Genomic DNA, 18,477 nt, shown 5'->3' with positions numbered 1-18,477 from the left:
TTCACCGCAAATTATGCCCAATTTCGGTAGGAAAGATGCCGCAAAACACAGCTCTTTGTTTCGGCTGGTTACGCTCTACGACGCTGATCAAGCGGTAACACTGGTTTAAAATTAATCTGAAAATCTAAAAAATGATAAACCGAATAAGCTTATCCTTAATCTGGGTTCGAGTTCTTTTCTTCAACTATTGGTTTTATAAATATAATTCTTGTGATTTGAATGATGCAAGGTTTGCAGGAATAGACCCAATCTCTCATATTATTTTTACTTAAGAAAAATTTTTCGAGATGTAAATGTAACTGTACAATTAGGGCTGTTGTGAAGGAAAACGCTATTAAATTCTGAAAACAACTTTAAAAGAACGCAAAATACTTACTTATATCATCCTTAAAACGGCAAATTTGCAGTTTACAATATAATTTAGCTAGGATAAAACTGAATATATTACTAAATGCATTTGTTATGCTGTTCCATAATTCAATAATTGCTTTGGGGTAAAATTTCATTTTGAGCCCTTAAAGGGCTCAAAATAGTCCATAGTCACCAAAAATTAATAAACATATTTCAATAAAAAAAACGGCTAGTGAGAGCAAACTACCATTTGTAGCTAATTCAGAAATGGTAATTATAATTTTGTCTTAATAGTAAAATGCTATTTAGAAAACAAATTTGCAGAAATTTTTAAAAAGAGGTAAAATCCCTCCAAAATGATGTCAGTTTTACTGTGAGGCCATTTTTGAGGTGTTTCAGGTTCTTTTTAAAAAGTTCTGCAAACTTATTTTCTTAATAACATTTTAGTATTAACACTAAGGGAAACAATAAATACTATTCCTGAATCAGCTACAAATGGCAATTTTTTTTAAAACTAGACAGTTTTGTTTTTAAACATGTTTTAAGAGAAAAAGATTAAACCATTGGATAGTAAAATCTTTGCTTCAAGTTTGCAATCTTTTTGTGAGTATTTGTCATTCTTAAGAACTTATTAAGTCTTTTGCCGTTTTAAAAGTCTTAGAAAAATATGATCTAAAAATTGGAGTGAATTGGGGAAGATGAATAATCTGCCAGATCCCCAGGAGAGTCAGGGACAATTTGTGCCAATAAATCGTTACTATAATGGCAATCCAGTAATGATGAATTGATCTCAGCCTTACCAGCTGGATCCTAGGCAGTATGTACCTCCACCAAAAAGTTGGCATAATCAAAATCAGAGTCAATCTACCTATAGCCATGCCTATACTGTAGCACCATCAAAATTTGTAAATGCCCAGCAAAACTCGGTGACCCAACAAGAAACAACACAGAATCCCCCATGTCAGATTTACACCATTAAGTAAAGGGCAATTTCCAGCATTACCATGTGAAAGTGATGAAGAGATGAAGGTAGTTGGAAACCCATATGATGTTGAAGGAATCAAGAGACCAACAGAAATACCAATGCTTGGTCACATTCAAAATTTTGGCCGTAAAAGAAGAGATGTTTCCCCAGATATAAGTCCTTTTCCCAGTCCTTTTTCCCAGTGATAAGTCTTTTTTACTTCAGACAAAAATACAGAACATTAATAAGCCATCCAAAAGGGGGACTGTGAACGTGAATATTCCCTCGGCAGAGCAATTTACTACTAAACCTGAAATAGAAGTATTTAATAAAAGGGAAGTTCTGTCATCTGACTTTGAGCTGGTAAAGACTTTTAAAGCATTGCTCACAAGCCACAAGCTTGAATTTGATGTTGTGAGGGGTAGGTCCATCATTTCAGTTTATATTCAAAATGAGGAAGCAGCAAAGATAATTCTGAACAATGAAAAAATTGGTGATATCACAATAACATCAAGAATGAAAGTGCCCCTTGTGAGAGAAATTGTGAAGAGGGTTCCTCTTAACCTGACAACAGAAGAAGTAATGGACTGTCTACAAAGTGTAATGGTTGTACGTGAAGTAGTAAGACAGAAAAGGTTCAACCGTGAAACAAGAAAACATGAACATAGTTTTGCAGTAATGGTGATATTTGAAGGTGATGCATTACCTCCTAACATTGGGTTTTGTGGAAGGAAAAGAAAAGTTCATGTTTTCCATCGGAGAATCATGCAGTGCCATAAATATCAGAAGTATTGTCACCTGCAAAGGGATTGCACAGCAAAGGAACCAGTTTGTCTACGTTGTTCAAATAAACATTCATCAGACAAAATGTCCTTTGAAGAATGATGCCTCATCACACAGACCAAGAGCATATTTCTGTGCCAATTGTAGAGGAAACTATGCCTCTACATCATTTGCCTGTCTTGTGAAGAAACAAAATCGTGAGATGCTTAAAGTGGCAGAAACTTACCAAATGGGATACAGGATGGCTCAAGTAACATATAAGAGTTATATAGATGCAGCTAACTTGATGAATTTGCAAAGATTAGCACCAAACACACTTGAATCAGCTGACAATCTTGAACAAATAAGAAAGGTTACAAAACAAGAAACTACAGAAAAAAATGGTATTAGGTTTACTCTGTAAAGCTGAATTGTTGGAAATGAGCAGCATTTCACTATCTGATCGAATTGATAGACTTTGAAGATTAGTAGAAGAGCTAGAGTTAGGGTGTCTTAACCAGCAAAAGATTGCCAGTTTTTGTAAGCTGAATGGAATACTTGAAAATGCCCAAAATGGACCTTAAAATTTTATCTTGGAATGTCCAGTCAGTCAGGAAAGAGAAGAGAGACCTCATTATAGATTATTGTCATGAAAATGAGATTGCCATAATTTGCATACAAGAGAGATGGTTGCAACCACACATGAATTTGACTTTTAAAGAATACAATGTTATAAAAAAAGACAGGTCAGAAAGCATAAAAGGTGGAGTACTAATTTGCGTTCAAAGGGCTTTACATTTGACTGAGTGAAAGACTGATTTGCAGGATTTTCCAGACTATAAAGTTGAAGTTAATAGTTGCAGTGTACTTCAACAAGGTGAATCAACAATTAATATTATAAATGTGTACAATGCAAATGAAAACAACATTGATATTGGTGATATTATTAATGAACTATCACAGAGAATTCCTGCTAACGGAGAACTTGTTATAACAGGTGATTTTAATGCACACAGTAAAGTTAGGTGCATAATTCTAGAGCATACACTGCTTTTTAGTAATCATTACCCAATATCAATTAGCATTGAGGGTCATATTATCAGTAGTAATTCAGCACCATTGGAAAGTACAAGTACTCCTTGCTTTCGACTGAAGAAATCAAATTAGCATGAGTATGGGCGCCAACTTGAAGAATTATCAATTCAGGCATTAGTGGATACAGAAACATCAACAGATGAAAAAATTTGCATGTTCCAAGGAAGTTTACTGACAGCAGCAAAGAAAGCTATTCCAGTGAAATTTAACTCAAAGAGGGCTAATAAAAATAATATTTTGTGGAACAGGGAATGTGAAGATGCAAAGAAGGACTATATTGAAAATGAGAGGTTTTATGCTACAGTAACAACTTTAGAAAATCTGATCAATGTGAAACGCTCCTATGCAAGATTTAAGAGAACTGAATCTGCAGCAAAAAATAACAGTATTAGAGAGTTTTTGATAATCTGGATTTCAGAGGTTATCTGATACTTTGAATCTGATGATGTGATTTTCAATAGGATTTCTTTACTTTGGGGGGGGGGGAATATTTCCCCCTTTTTCAAAGATCAGGCAAATTTTCTTAAGCTTAACATTAAATTTAGCCAACCCATAATTATTTGGAATGAGCATGAAAATCCAGTCATGCTTCATTTTCTATCTTCTGAATAGGAGGCACTGACCAGGGGCGGATCCGGGATTTTTTTTTGGGGGGGGGGCGCTAAATAGGTTGATCCGATAAACTTGTGTTAGGACCAAGTTTAATTAACGCAAATTTGCGTTAATTAAGTAAATTACGCTACTTTAGACTATGTTTCGGGGGCGCGCGCCCCCTCACCCCCTGGGTCTGCCACTGGCACTGACGCAGCTTAATGTTATGTTTTTTTTCTAGGTGCTAAGTTTTTATGATCTTGAAGTACCGGTGAAAAATTTCACAAGGGTAGAGTGGTCATCTATTCTTACTTCTTCATTTGGAGTTGAATGCCCTATATCTTACAAAGGTAACTTGTGATGTTTGCCTTTCAACTCAGACCAATCTGAATTAGTAATGTTTTACATAGCCTATTTCTCGCCTTCTATGGAACATTCAGACTAACAAATTTACTTCCGGCCCTCCAACGATAATTTTTTTGCTATGCAGAAGGATGAAACTTAAGGCTTGCGTATTGACGAAAAACTCTTGAACTTAAAATATTTTCAACTGTGTTACCGATATTTTTAGTCATCAAGGATTTAAACGTATTTCATTTGAATAATAAGTATCCAAAGTCGTGTTAAAAACGTCAAACTTATTTAGATATGATGTGAAGAAGAGTGTAAGAAATTTCAAGTTGCACATTTTTTTGAACAAACACGGGGTCTGTATATCACTTTGGCCAAATCTCTCTTTTAGATCCTTCAAAATTTCCCTGTTCCGGCAGTCTACAAATATATCCAAAGTAAAACATTTAAAGTTTTTAAATACTAGTCAAGCTCTAATCGACGTCACTCAATTCTAATCTCACTTAAGTATTATGTTTTAATAGTTGCTTAATTTTGTCGCCTAATTTTCTGTGTAGATTCTGAAGCTATGTATTTTAAGAAGCTAAGGCACTAGTTTAGATCACTAATCAAGCTATAACCACCTGAAGTCTTGAACTACACCTTAACAGGATGCGTAGTTGATATCAAAATCTTTTTTACATCCGAAATATAGGGCATTGATTTTTAAGCTTGTGCACAAAATATGGTAATAAAGAATGTCGAGCTTGAGGGCAAAATTCTAAAATCCAAAATAACAATACGTTGAGTTTAATACTACCACTCTTCTGCCACTGTCGTTCAAAGCTCATTTGACCTGTTCTTTTGAATAGCATTATCGGAGGCGACTAATTAATTAAGCAATCGCTGCATTCAAATATAATTAGCCCATTCACCTATCAGCAGAGCACAGAACGGTTCCAAACGAAACTAGTTCCTTTTTCTGACAATGGCTTCTGATTGCCACCTCAATGCCATCTAATCCGTATATTTTGTGTTTATGGGTCTCTAACTTCCGTCAGCAGACGATTTGCGAAAAGTGTTAAGGAGATTGGGAGAGGGAATTAATTTTCCAAAAGTCGTGGCCTATTTTAATCGCTTTGGCACGGAAAATGGTATTATTCCAATTTTCTGAAAAAATCATAATCCCATTTTTGAGAAAAATCTACCAACTATGCTTTATTACAATCCAAATACAGTATTTTCAGCCAAATGTTTGAGCTAACATTTAAAATTTTGAAGGCGATCTCAGCATCACCATAAAAGGATACCAATATTCCTTTAAATCTTGTTTCGATTGCCTCCAAAGGCACCATAGAAACCCACTGAAAATCTCGCCTGATAGTTCTTTATTTAGTTTTTTTTAGAGTATTTAGCTAAGTTAAATTATTGCATTAAAACATCAGGTTATTGAGTCTTTTTTTCTATCTTCACTTTTTTATCTATCTTTAAAAAAAGAAAACAAAACAAAAGAAGAAAGAGTAAAAATCATCCCTAAAGGACCCTTAAATAAATAACTGGAATAATTTTTAGGAGGGTTTATTTATTTATAGTTCGAAATGATGATGGGACCATCCCTCAACCGGAATGTGAGAAAGCGAGCTGTATTTGGGAGGATGACAATTCTTTCACTCCATCATGTAGACTGGCTCAGGAAAACAGGTAAGACAAAAAAGTATACTATAATCGAGATCTCAAACTTAATGAGCAAGTCATAGTTAATATCAGTTTATATTTTCAAGGGAGGATATCAAGTAGTCAAATGTTTTTTCTCTTCTTTTTTTGGAACATTTATCCTTAATATTATGTTTTTTTATAGTTTTTTTTTTTACATGAAACGGTAATAGTAAGGAAGATTAACATCTCGTGAAGTCCTGTTCCTAGGTAAGTGAAGCTTATGATGGCTCGACACGGCCCAAATCAGGTCCCAGAAAGCTATTAATATCCTCCCTTAGCTACTTGTAAATCTTAAATGTTCAATAAAGCTAAATTTGGGCCTTGTCTTTGAACCAAATTTGGATCTAGATCTATGCTTGAAAAATATATGTATCCAGAATCCCTGAAGTATGAACTACAGATACCTCCCGATACCCCACCAGTGGTGTCAAGTCAGGGGAAGAGGCATTTGCTCTTAAATTTGTTTGCCCTCCTCTCCCCTTTAGATTTTTAAAATACGTTTTTGGAGGGTGTTTTAATCGAAAAATTCCTTTTTTGAGGTATTTAGATATATTAAAAAATATTGAAAAAACACTAAAAAATATTGAAAAAATAGAGAAATTTGCTTCTCCCCCTTGATTTTGACAATAAGCCCCTCTCACCTAAATTATCGTAAATTAACGCCAAGATGTCCTGCTATTAAATAACAGAATTATATTGCATAACTTTGTATACAAACTTATAACTAAAAAATAAACTTTCAAACAGATGGAAAAAAAACTGTCAAAAAATTGCAGTAATCAGATCTTATAAATATTACGATTTTGATTGTGCTTAAGTGTATTCTTCTGTAATGTTACTGAGTAGAAATATTTGCTTAAACAAAAATAAAATAAAAACATACAAAACTTGAATAAGCGTGACATTAGTGTTATCAAAGTCAGAAAAGATATTGAGGAAGTTTTTTTAAGAACTTTGTTGCTGATCAGAATATTGACGCAAATGTCAAATTGTCTAGAAGTCACGTCTTGTCAGCTAATCCTATTCTCAATCTCTTAACTCATCGTTGATTCGTTTATTCATCAGAAATTACATAAAAAAGCAAGTTTTTTCAACTGAAAGTAAGGAGCAACATTAAAAATCAAAACGAACAGAAATTATTCCGTATATGAATGGATTGCCCCCCTCCTCAATACCTTACTTTTTACGCTAAAGTTTTTGGCACTTTTAAAAAAGCTTCCAATTCTAACTAAACGGCCCTTGCGTTGCAGGAGTCGTTCGTAAGAAAATGGGACAAACAGTCAAACTTCAGCGTAAAGAGCAAGGTATTGAGGAGGGGGCAACTCCTTCATATACGGAATAAATTTCTGTCGTTTTGAATTTTAATACTGCTCCTTACTTTCAGTTGATAGATCTGAGTTTTTTTTATAATTTCTGATCGTTTTTCAAATAATGCCAGTAAATCTGGCTCCCCCAGATTGAAGAATTTCCTCCCCTCTCGGAAAACTCCTCCGTGGAAAGTTCCTTCCACGTAAAGTACATCCCCTGTAAAACTCCTTCTAGACAATTCCATCTTCGCTGAAAACTCCCCTTCCGTAAAATTTATGCAGAAACTTCAGTCTGAAAAATTCTCCTTAGCATGCTTTAATTTGAAAAAGAATTTAAGTTCTAATTGTTTTTTTTATTACTCCCAAAATCCCCCCTTCCTGGAAGTAATTTAGTGGAAATCCAGAAACGCTGAAAATTTTCCCCTGATAGTTCCCGCGGGACATCTCTACGTGTAAAACTGAGTAGGCAAAGAAAAAATAAGACATATAAAAAGAATTTCGTATAGGAATTCTGTCAAATCCCACCAGTGAAAGTTCAACCCCGGAAAATTGCCCTCCACATGGAAAATTATCTCCAAGGAAACCAATCCCAAGCACAAAATCCCCTTCCCTCCCAAAAAATATACTTCCCAGTAACAAATACTATACATAAACAATGAGCAAATTTTATAACTTAAAGACCTATCCCCAGGGGCTGGAGGGGCCAATGTATCTCCAAAGACATAGTTTTAGACTTTTCAACAATGCTGAACAAAATGTCTGTCTCAAAATTTTAATCAGATGATTTGGGGAGTAAAAGAGGTGTGGGAGGGGGCTAGCTGCCATTGAGTCTTTTTGGTCAATTAAAAAGAGCTCTAGAACTTTTAATTTCCGTTCAAATGAGCCCTTTCTCGACACCTTGGGTCTAATGATTGGATATGATCACCCTGAGAAAAAAAAACACGCATCCATAATCTTTCTTCTGGCAAAAAAAAAATACAAAATTCAACATTTTAGCAGATGGGAGCTTGGAACTTTTACATTAGGGCTCTCGGATACGCTGAATCAGATGGGGTGGTTTTGCTAAATTTAATGAATTTTATATATTTGGAATCAGCATAATAAGCAGATTCTTTTGATATATCTATTGAAATCAAGCTTACGTTTTTAGAGTTTCAGCTATTATTGAGCTGCGTCGCTCCTTACTTAAAGTTCGTTACCACGAACTTTTTGATTTGTCTTCTATTTTCGCATTGAAGAGCTAATCGAACCTTATTTTGTTCATTTGTTCTTCAATTTTGACATTGAGTAATAATGATAATCAAATCACAATTAATTTTACAGTCAATGCAGGTTTTTGGTGTATTTTCCCCGAAAATTCCATCCTCAGAAAATCCCCCCAGAAAATTCCCCGAGGAAAAAATCCCCCCAAAAATCCCCCCGTTCAAAAATTCCAATTGCAAACTAAAAATCCCAAATCTTACGTTTCAGACAAGTCCGACCGTGAAATACCAAACCAAAAATCCCAAATGATAGGTATCAGACAACATACACCTACGAAAGGTTAAGAAACCTAGCTAAAAAAAATAGCCGAAATAGCAAAGTAAACACTCCAAATCATAAGTATCAGACACCAACACTCCTACGTAAACTTAAGAAACCTAGCTCAGAAAAGCCCAAATAAGCAAACTAAACATCCCAAATCATAAGTTTCATACAAGTCAAACATGAAATATCAAACTGAACATCCGTATTTATAAGTATAAGTAAACACACACCTACGAAGGGCTAAGAAACCTAGTTCAATAAAGCCCAAAATAGCAAACTGAACATCTCAAATTTAAGTTTCAGACATCACACACCCACGAAGGCTAGGAAATCTATTTGAGAAAATCCCAAACAGTTTTATTTCCATAAAAACACATCCACACATATCTTAGTGAAAAGAATATGCCTTACCTTTTAAAAGAGCATTAGTTGTTGTTTTTTTTTTTTAACAGAAAATACCCTTTTTTGTTTTCTAGACATTTGTATGTTATTGGTCCGGAGGGAGCTACTGAATTGCCAGATGGAAGAGGATACCGAGTTCACGTTACCAAAAATATAGATTACACCATTCATGGTGGTGATTTCAATGAAATTTATTTCAATGTTTGGTATTTGGATAACAAATCTCTTCGTTTCAACGTAAGGCTGATATTTTTTAATTAGAATATTTTTTTACAGTTACGTTCTATTTTACGTTCTTGTTTAGTAGGTAACCAATGCATTCAACAATGAAAGTTTAATATTTAAGTTAATATCGTAATATGACATTATTTCATAATGTAAAAATTTTATTATGATAACTTTGGGGATTATTTTTGCTTAAAGGTCTTTTTAAAGGGTCAGTATTCAAACTCGACTAATCCCAATTTTTCCGACAGTTTTCTCTTCTTTTAATTAGCATTATCGTTTCTAATTGTCTTTTCTACTGAGAAGGCTTTAATGTGACATAGCATTTATAATAAGCAACAACTCTTATAAACAGCACCTTTGTTCTCATAGAAATTGTATCGCTTCTTCCCTTAGTTAGCAAAGACACGCAGTTCTTTCCATTTTTTCATTTTTCATTTCACCTACGCTTTAATTTACAGCAATACTTTTATTATTATATTGTTCGATTCCGTTTTTAATAATCAAATGGTTAAAAATTTCACTTATACTTGATATTTAACAACCCATTAGCTAAAATTGTTAGAGCTTAGCTAATCCTCCCTGATACAAAACATTTTTTCAATAGATTAAAAATAGCTTTTCTGTTTTGAAATGTGCCTCTTCTGTTAGGAAATATCTCTCCAGTGGTCGTTATTACCAACTCGCCTCTCTTAGGGAGGACAAAATGCTCGGAACACAGACCGAAGACATGAGAATGATAATATTCAAAAAATAATATTTCCAATAAAGTTTAAAAGTAGTTGAATAATCATAGCCAAAACATTGTGTTCAACTTAGTTTAATAATAGTTTATAGTTTTGAGTTGTGCATCGAAAGATCTTTCTAATATCTCAGTTTTTTCACTATCAACATTTGTTTTAGCTAATGAATTATTTCAGGAACTCATTTCAGAACTAATTTTAAAATATCAAATCCAAGGCTAAGAATATCTGTTTAATATGTATCATCTAGTGGCTCTAACTCAGCTGTTCGACTATTAGTACCTTCTAGTTTTCTTGCTTTTACTGCTATTCTTGATTTTAGTGCTTTTAGAACCAGATGTTTCTTTTACGATGCATTCGCGACTTGAACCGTGTCCAGATCATAATCCCTTTCCCCTCTCATAATTCAACTTCATAGTCTTTCTTTTCTCCTTTTCATTCAGTTCTACCCCTCTTCTGTTTTAAAAATTCTTTTTTTCTTAAATTGAACCAACATTTTTATTTCTTTTTTTTTCCAAAATTTTAGGGACAATTTAACCAGATGGAAAACAATATCTGTATAAGTGTGGTTTCGGCCCAGTAAAACGATGCATGGATGTATACGTAATTGATAATGATAAGATGACCACTCAGCCTTACAATCAAAGACAAATGGTTGTATGCTTGCCTAAAAAACGTTCCTTTTGAAAGAGGGGCCAAAATACTAGAGAAAATGTAAAGAAATGAACAAGACTTACGATTGAAGATTAGTAAGTTTTAAATATGACCCTGGGAGGTAATGTGATGTCAGGTTGTAGCCTACAAACTTTTTATGTTTGTGAGCTTTACGCGTGTGTAGAGAAATTTTTCAATTGTGTTTCCATATATTTGGATGAATAAAATAAACTTATTTTTACGTTTTAGAATGCTCAAATTGTTTGTTACATCTTGATGTTTCATGTTTCAGTTTGAAATTCCTAACGTCAATCGTTTCGTTCCGCCAATTGAATTGAATCTCCCAAATGGAGAGTTCGACATGACAAAAACTGAATATGTATTCGCACTTGGAAGTCAGATAACTGGTGAAGCTTTCCATTTTTCAATCAAGCGAAAGTCAACCGGTGCCACGTTGTGAGTCTTTCTGCATATTGATATTTCCGTCAAGTATTAGTATGGACTAAATATATCTCGGCTTTTCTTCCAAACTCTTTTGTTCAAGGAAACTGTAATTTTGTCACGAAAATTTGATTCTTACAGAAGTCAATATGACGAAGTCTACTTATTGCTTTTTTCTGTTAGATTAACTGTATTTTGATTGCCATTCGACTTTTTACAGCCACAGAAACATTTTCTAAAAGTAACTGTCAATACCGAAACATGAGAAAAAAATTATTTGCGAAAGAATGAGAAATAGTTTGTTTAGAAGCCAATTAGACTATTAGCAAATTTTGTCCCATTTCACAAAATATTATTGTGAGCTTGTCTAAAGTATTTTTTGCTGATTTTGGCCTAGTGGACTGATGAGAAAAATCGATGCCAACTTTTGTGATTGTGTTGTTAGTGAGCCTTTTGGTTTTGTCCAGTTTTTTTTTTCTATTCTGCCAATTTTAGTTAATGAAAATGGCAATGGTCTAACCTCTCTGGTTTTTGTTTTGGAAAGCATGTACTTCTGCCCAGATTAATGAATTTGATGGGTTTTTTTTAGAAAAGTGTGTATATTTCATCCATGAGTACGAAAAGACTTGTGTCCGCTCGTACTTTACCAAAATCTACAGTTTGTAATTTGAAATGGAGTTTAAAAATCTATGTCATGAAAAACTGTCTGATGTCCATAACTAAAAATAAATCTTGGAATAATATATTGAAAATTTAGACTTTCAATAACAAAACACTCCCCCATTGGTCAGAAATTGTTACCATTTACTGTTAGTCACTTTGGTTGGGTTTGTTCCTTCATTTTCCACATTTCAATTATTGTTTCATTTTCTTTGAAAAGTCTTTGCTAGGACATACTATCTTAAATATTTTTACATGGTTTGAATGCTAACCCAACCAAAGTCTGCTGTAACACTTAGCAATGCTCAAGGAACGTAAACCTGGCTTCTTTCAAGCCTCAACTACAAAATAAGGAACACATTTTATGATTCAAAAACTTGTTTCTATCCTATCCTTCTTTTCATATACCAATTGTCACAATAATACAAAATATCGTTATTTCTGAGCGTATTTTTGCCCTTCCACTAAATTTGCTATTTTCATATTATTTAACCTGATGCCTTCTAATTGTCCTTTAACTATGCATACTTACGTTTTTATCTTATTTTCTCCATAGAGACTCATGCTGTAATTTTGGATGGTTGACCGTGAAGCTTAGTCCTAGTCTGTAAATTTTCACAAGAAAAACTCGGAAAACAGTCAAAAATGCTATTCTTTAGAAAAATTTTGACCATCAGAGCGTTATTGAAAATAGATTTATGTATTCATTACGAATATATTTCTGTTGGTTACAATATAATAATATAAGCTCGTTTTAAAAAATTGACCCACCCTACATTTTATAGGTTTGACTAAGGATTCATATTAAGTTTGTTTCAATAAATCAGCCTTGTTAGGGACGTTAATTTCTAGGGATGAAATAACCGTTTATTGTAATATGGAATTGAAGTTTCAATTACCATTAACATGGGAAATGAATACTTAGCGCAATTGAATTTAGTACCAATCAAGTTAGAATTCATATAGGTACCACTGACTGTTTTAGCTAATTTTGAATATTCACAAGAATAACTCAGTTTTCTAAAATTAAATGAAAATATTTAATAGTTTTTACTGTAATAATAAGTTTTAGCAATTAGGCCTATTACATATTTTCATTTAAGTTTAATTATAAATTAAAAGGTAGTGTGAACTAAAAAATTATTTATGTCACTGTGATTGTTAAACTCATGCAAATTTGATATTTAAGCAAAATTTTCTGAAAGTTTTTATCCTGAATTTTCATGTTGTTTACTTGTTCGACACAAAATAAGTTAAATATAAACAGCATAAGAAGAGAAAACAGAATAAAAGAAAAACAGTGTCGTGAAAACAAATCTATGATATTCGGGTGCTAATATTATTATTGCATTTCACTTAAAGCTAAAATTCGTAATTTTCCTTCAAAGTACCCTAGAACGAGTATGTTTGTATGTCAAAAAAGTATCCTCATATGTACACGAAGAATCATAGTAAATATAAACAAGCTATGTTACTACCAACATCTTGACTACGAGTTCATTTATTTTCCATATTATACGTTCTTTTGTAATATATTTGCCGATATTTTTCCTTAGGTTTGACACATCAATCGGTGGATTTTTCTATGCCGACAAATTTATGTCGCTGTCCTCTTTACTACCATCAAAAAACATCTATGGTCTAGGGGAAAATATGCACCTGTCATTCAGACACAACCTGGATTTCATGACATGGCCAACATTTGGACGGGACCAGCCACCGTCTTACGGAAATGAAGATGGATCAGTAAGAATATAGTTCTATTTAAATAACTGGTATTGTTCAATTTCTGACTTATGTCTCTTTCAAACTAATGTACTCGTTTAGTTACTTGTTATTAAGGAAACACATTCAGTAAAATAGGTATTATTCAGGTGTAAAAAACTTGCGTCTATAAGTTATGATAAAAGAAAATAAGTTATGATAACTTTGGAGGCAAAACAGGTTTATCTACTGATGTTGTACTCCACGTCTCCCAGATATACTATAGATTTTTGCAATTCTATACTTAAAACAATAGATTACCAAGTAAAAAAGAATTTAACAGTTGTTTTGGTCGTGGGGGCTTGTTTGAATCCAGTAAATATGTGATCAGGATTGTAAGTGAAGATTTTAAAGGTGGGAGGTTTTGTGATTTGGGGTAGTGACAATTGAGGGTGGCGTTAAGTTTGATTCTGATCATGGGGGTTGTAAGTAATATGATGACTTCTGATTGTCAAAACTCTAAGCTAGATATTTTCGAGGGAAATCCTTAGGAGCTTAACTGTGACATAGAGTATTATGATGTCAAAACCTGTATGACCACCATCTAGTGAGTGATCAACTTCAAATTTAACATTTTCTGTTTATTTCCTCTTGAATTGGTATTCAAAATATTATTGGAAAAGCCGCACATGGACCTTGAATTAAATGTACGAGCCAGCAATTCGTAATAGCCAACAATTTAAATGCATAAACTAAGTATTCCTCCGGCAGCAGTTTTCTTTGCATTTTAAAGATGAAATTTCGAAAAAATTTTTTACTGCATATCATGTATTAATGAAGAACTACTAACGTAGACGTGATAGTTTATATGTGTTTCATTGGCAGCTCAATAACAATGCCTAAATATAGAGCAATGAGGGCAGAACATATTATTTATTTATTTCATCTTTTTCTGTTCGTTTTTTACCAGGGCACTTCGTATACAAGGAGCTGTCGGAGAAAGCTCGAAAAGCACTCATTCGATTGGAAATTGAATAGGCTAGTGCTTTTTTAATAGTAAAAAGTGATTAGAGTGCAACCACCCCCTCCCAGGCCCATCATTTCCACAAACACATCTAGTCAAACTTTTGAGATGTAAAAATTTGTGATTTTGTTTAGCGTAGTTGAAAGGTCCAAAAATTATGTCTTTGAGGATTAAAAACCTCACCCCAAAGCCCTCAGGGAAAGGGTTGTCAGTTATGCCCTAGAGGCATATACAGTTTTTATAGAAAGGATGATCGTATAAGCTTCGGAGGGAGCTTATTGGACTGGTAACAAGAAGTTCCAGTGTCCTTTTTATGAGTCAAAGTGATCGGAGGGCAGCTGCCCTCCCCATGCCCATCATTTCCCCAAATACATCCACTAAAAATTTTGAGATATCCATTTTGTTCAGCATAGTTGAAAGGTCCAGTAATTATGTGTTTGAAGATGATCCCCCGCCCCCCGCAGCCCTCAGGACAAGGGTTATAAGTTATGTCCTTGGGACATATAAATTTTAAATGAAAAGGTTGGTGTTATAAACTTCGGAGGGGGTCACTGAATCAGAAATCAGAAATTATAATGCCCTTCTTAAGAGTCAAAATGATCGGAGGGCAAAAATTCCCCTCCCCCTTACGGCCTATTTTCTTCAAATGCATCCAATAGAAATACTGAGATAACCATTTGTTCAAAAGCAGTCCAATAGATCACATAACAAGGCCTTTGGTGTTGATACAACCCCTCAGAGTGTGAGGGCCAGGGTTGTAAGTTATGCCCCGGGGGGCGCATAATCTTTTCATGGAAGGTGTGAACTTAGATGAAGCTTATTTGATTGGAAAGGTATAGTTCTTGCTCTCTTTTAAGAGTCAAAATAGATGGAGTGCGACTAGCCCACCCTCCCTGACACCCTATTTTTTCCAAACGCATCCGATTAAAATTGTGAGATAGTTTTCGCATCGCGTCATTTTGTCCACAATAGTCCAAAGAGCATATAACAAAGGTTTCAGGGTGGACACAACCCTCCAGAGCCCAGGGGCAAGGGTTGTAAGGTATGCCCGGGGCATATAAAGTTTTTATGGAACGGATGGTCAGTGTAAACTTTGGATTGCATGGGGCTCATTCAATTGGAAGTCGTAAGATCTAGTGCCATTTTAAGATTCAAAAGTGAATGGAGGGCAACCAGCCCCTCCCCCCAAGCCTACCATTCTATAAAACACATCCAATCAAAATCTTGTTCAGCATTATTGAAAGGTCCAGTAATTATGTCTTTGGGGATGTCAACCTCCCCAAAGTCTTCAGGTTAAGGCATGAAGTTAGGCAATTCGTTCATTACTTACATACAGTATTTGTTATTGAGAAAGTTGTGCATGTTTGGACTTTATTTTCCAAAAAGACAAAGCGAATTTAGGTGAGGCTTTCAGAGAATTTTAAGGAGAGTACTTAACTAAATCCATACACGTTATGTGTGTACGGGTTGATCAAAAAGGGAATATTGGTATGCTACCACAACTACTACTGTTACCACTACTACTACTACTACCACAATACTCCATTTACAATATTGAGAGGAAATTTGAGCTAAACCAAAAGACGCTATGTGTATGCACACTGTCAAAATAGCGTATCTCAAGAATTGAAACACGCTCAGAAATTTTTAAATATGTTTCTTAAGAATTTCCATTTAAGAAAACTTAAAATATTTTTCAAAATATATATATATATATATATATATATATATATATATATATATATATATATATATATATATATATATATATATATATATATATATATATATATCACTCTCTCTCTCTCTCTCTCTCTCTCTCTCTCTCTCTCTCTCTCTCTCTCTCTCTCTCTCTCTCTCTCTCTCTCTGTCTCTCTCTCTCTTTCTCACTCTCTCTCTCTTTCTCACTCTCTCTCTTTCTTTCTCTCTCTCTCTCTCTCTCTTTCTCTCTCTCACTCTCTCTCTCTCTGTCTGTCTGTCTCTCTCTCTCTTTTTCTCTCTCTCTCTCTCTCTCTCTTTCTCTCTATATATATATATATATATATATATATATATATATATATATATATATATATATATATGTGTGTAACGCCTGCCCCCTGGCCCTGCTTGGGGGGCAGGCGTTGAGAGTTATGCCCTGGGGGCAACTATGGTTCTTATAGAAGGGATGCTTGTAAAAACTTCAGAGAGGGGGCCACTTGATTGGAAATTAAAATTTCTAATTCATCTTTTAGAGTCAAAAGAGATCGGAAGACAATTAGTCCCCTCCCCCACTCTCTTTTTGCGCAATTGCATCAGATAAAAATTTTGAGGTAGCCATTTTGTTAAAAATAGTTCAAAGATCATATAACAAAAACTCCGGTGTTGACACAAACCCAGGGCCCGGGGGCAGGCGTTGTCAGTTATGGCCTGGGGGCACATATGGTTCTTATGGAAATGATGCTCGTATAAACTTCAAAGACGGCTCATTTGATTGGAAATTGAAAGTTCGTGTTCACTTTTTAAGAGTCTAAAGAGATCGGAGGGCAACTAGCTCCCCCCCTATACACGCCTTTTTTACTTCAAACCCATCTGATACGAAGTTTGAGATAGGAATTTGTTTAAAATAGTTCAAAATTCATATAACGAAAACTCCGGGGTCAACACCATCCCTCAGGACTCGAGGGAACCGTTGTAAGTTATGCCCTGGGGAAATATATGGTTTTTATGGAAGGGATGCTCGTAAAAACTTCAGATAGGGCACATATTCCCTCCCCTTACGCCCCTTTTCCCCCCAAAATGCATCCAATAAAAATTTTGAGATAGCATTTCGTTAAAAGTAGTTCAAAAGTCAGATAACAAAACTCAGGTATCGGCACAATCCTAGCAGGGCCGGGAGGCAGGCGTTGTAAGTTATACCCTGAGGCATATAAAGTTCTTATCAAAAGAGTTCTCCTATAAACTTCAGAGAGGGCTCATTTGATTGGAAATTGAAATTTCGAGTTCACTTTTTAAATGTCAAAAGAGATCCAAGGGCAAATATCCCTCCAAAACCATTTTTTTCCGAACCCATCTGATAAAAATTTTGAGATAGCCATTTCATTAAAAATAGTTCAAAGGTCGGATAAGAAAAACTCCGGTGTCAATACAACCCACCAGCACCCGGGGGAAGGTGTTCTAAGTTATGTCCTGAGGGCATGTATGGGCTATTTTGTTAAAAATAGTTCAAAGATCAGATAAAATAATAACTCTAAAGTCGACACAACCCCCAGGACCCGGGGACAGAAGTTGTAAATTATGCCCTGGGGTATATAGGGATGCTCATATAAACCTCAGAGAGGGCTCATTTGATTGGAAATTGAAAGTTCGAGTTCAATTTTTAAGATTCAAAAGAGATCCGAGGGCAACTAGCGCCCCCACACTTTTTTTTTCAAACTCATCTGAGGAAAATTTTGAATTAGCCATTTCGTTAAAAATAGTCCAAGGTCAGATAAGAAAAACTCCGGTGTCAATTTTAACCCCTGGGCCCAGTGGCAGGCGTTCTAAGTTATGCCCTGAGGGCATGTATAGTTCTTATGAAAGGGATGCTCGTATAAACTTCATAGAGGGCTCATTTGATTGAAAATTTAAAGTTCTAGTTCACTTTTTAAGATAGAAGAGATTAGAGGGCAACTAGCCTCCCCCCACGCCCTTTTTTCCCATTCGATACAAATTTTGAGATAGCCATTTTTTTTAAATAGTTCAAAAATTGGATAACAAAACTCTGGTGTCGACACAACCCCCCAGGGCCCGGGTGGTAGGCGTTGTAAGTGTTGTCCTGCTGAGCGTATATGGTTCTTATGAAAAAGATGCTTGCATAAATGTCAGAGAGGGCTCATTTTATTGAAAATTATCTTTTTATCATTTTATTGGAAATTCTAATATCTAGTTCACTAGATATTATATTATTTTGGGTTTGAATTTTAACAGGTATTTTATCGGCTGATCATAAGTTTAAATGAC

General features: G+C 34.6%; 2 protein-coding genes across 2 annotated transcripts in view; both read left to right on the top strand.

Annotated features, from left to right (window-relative positions):
• The window catches only part of LOC148956558 (maltase-glucoamylase-like), a 137,182-nt gene extending 123,641 nt beyond the window's left edge, over positions 1–13,541 (top strand). The window contains exons 20-24 of the mRNA XM_089085959.1: positions 4,005–4,113; positions 5,686–5,794; positions 9,120–9,282; positions 10,960–11,123; positions 13,325–13,541. Coding sequence (XP_088942085.1) covers positions 4,005–4,113; positions 5,686–5,794; positions 9,120–9,282; positions 10,960–11,123; positions 13,325–13,526 — 747 coding nt within the window. The 3' untranslated portion in view covers positions 13,527–13,541. The remainder of the gene's footprint in view (positions 1–4,004; positions 4,114–5,685; positions 5,795–9,119; positions 9,283–10,959; positions 11,124–13,324) is intronic.
• Positions 13,542–15,287: 1,746 nt separating this feature from the next.
• LOC148956557 (phosphatidate cytidylyltransferase, mitochondrial-like) overlaps positions 15,288–18,477 on the top strand; it is a 16,671-nt gene continuing 13,481 nt past the window's right edge. The window contains exon 1 of the mRNA XM_089091218.1: positions 15,288–15,329. Within this exon, the coding sequence (XP_088947344.1) occupies positions 15,288–15,329 (42 nt within the window). The remainder of the gene's footprint in view (positions 15,330–18,477) is intronic.

The sequence above is a fragment of the Artemia sp. Qi Xiang Cuo genome, chromosome 1 (assembly GCF_049724085.1).
Source record: "Artemia sp. Qi Xiang Cuo chromosome 1, ASM4972408v1, whole genome shotgun sequence".
Classification (NCBI taxonomy): Eukaryota; Metazoa; Arthropoda; class Branchiopoda; order Anostraca; family Artemiidae; genus Artemia; species Artemia sp. Qi Xiang Cuo.
This window is presented reverse-complemented; position numbering and strand designations above follow the sequence as displayed.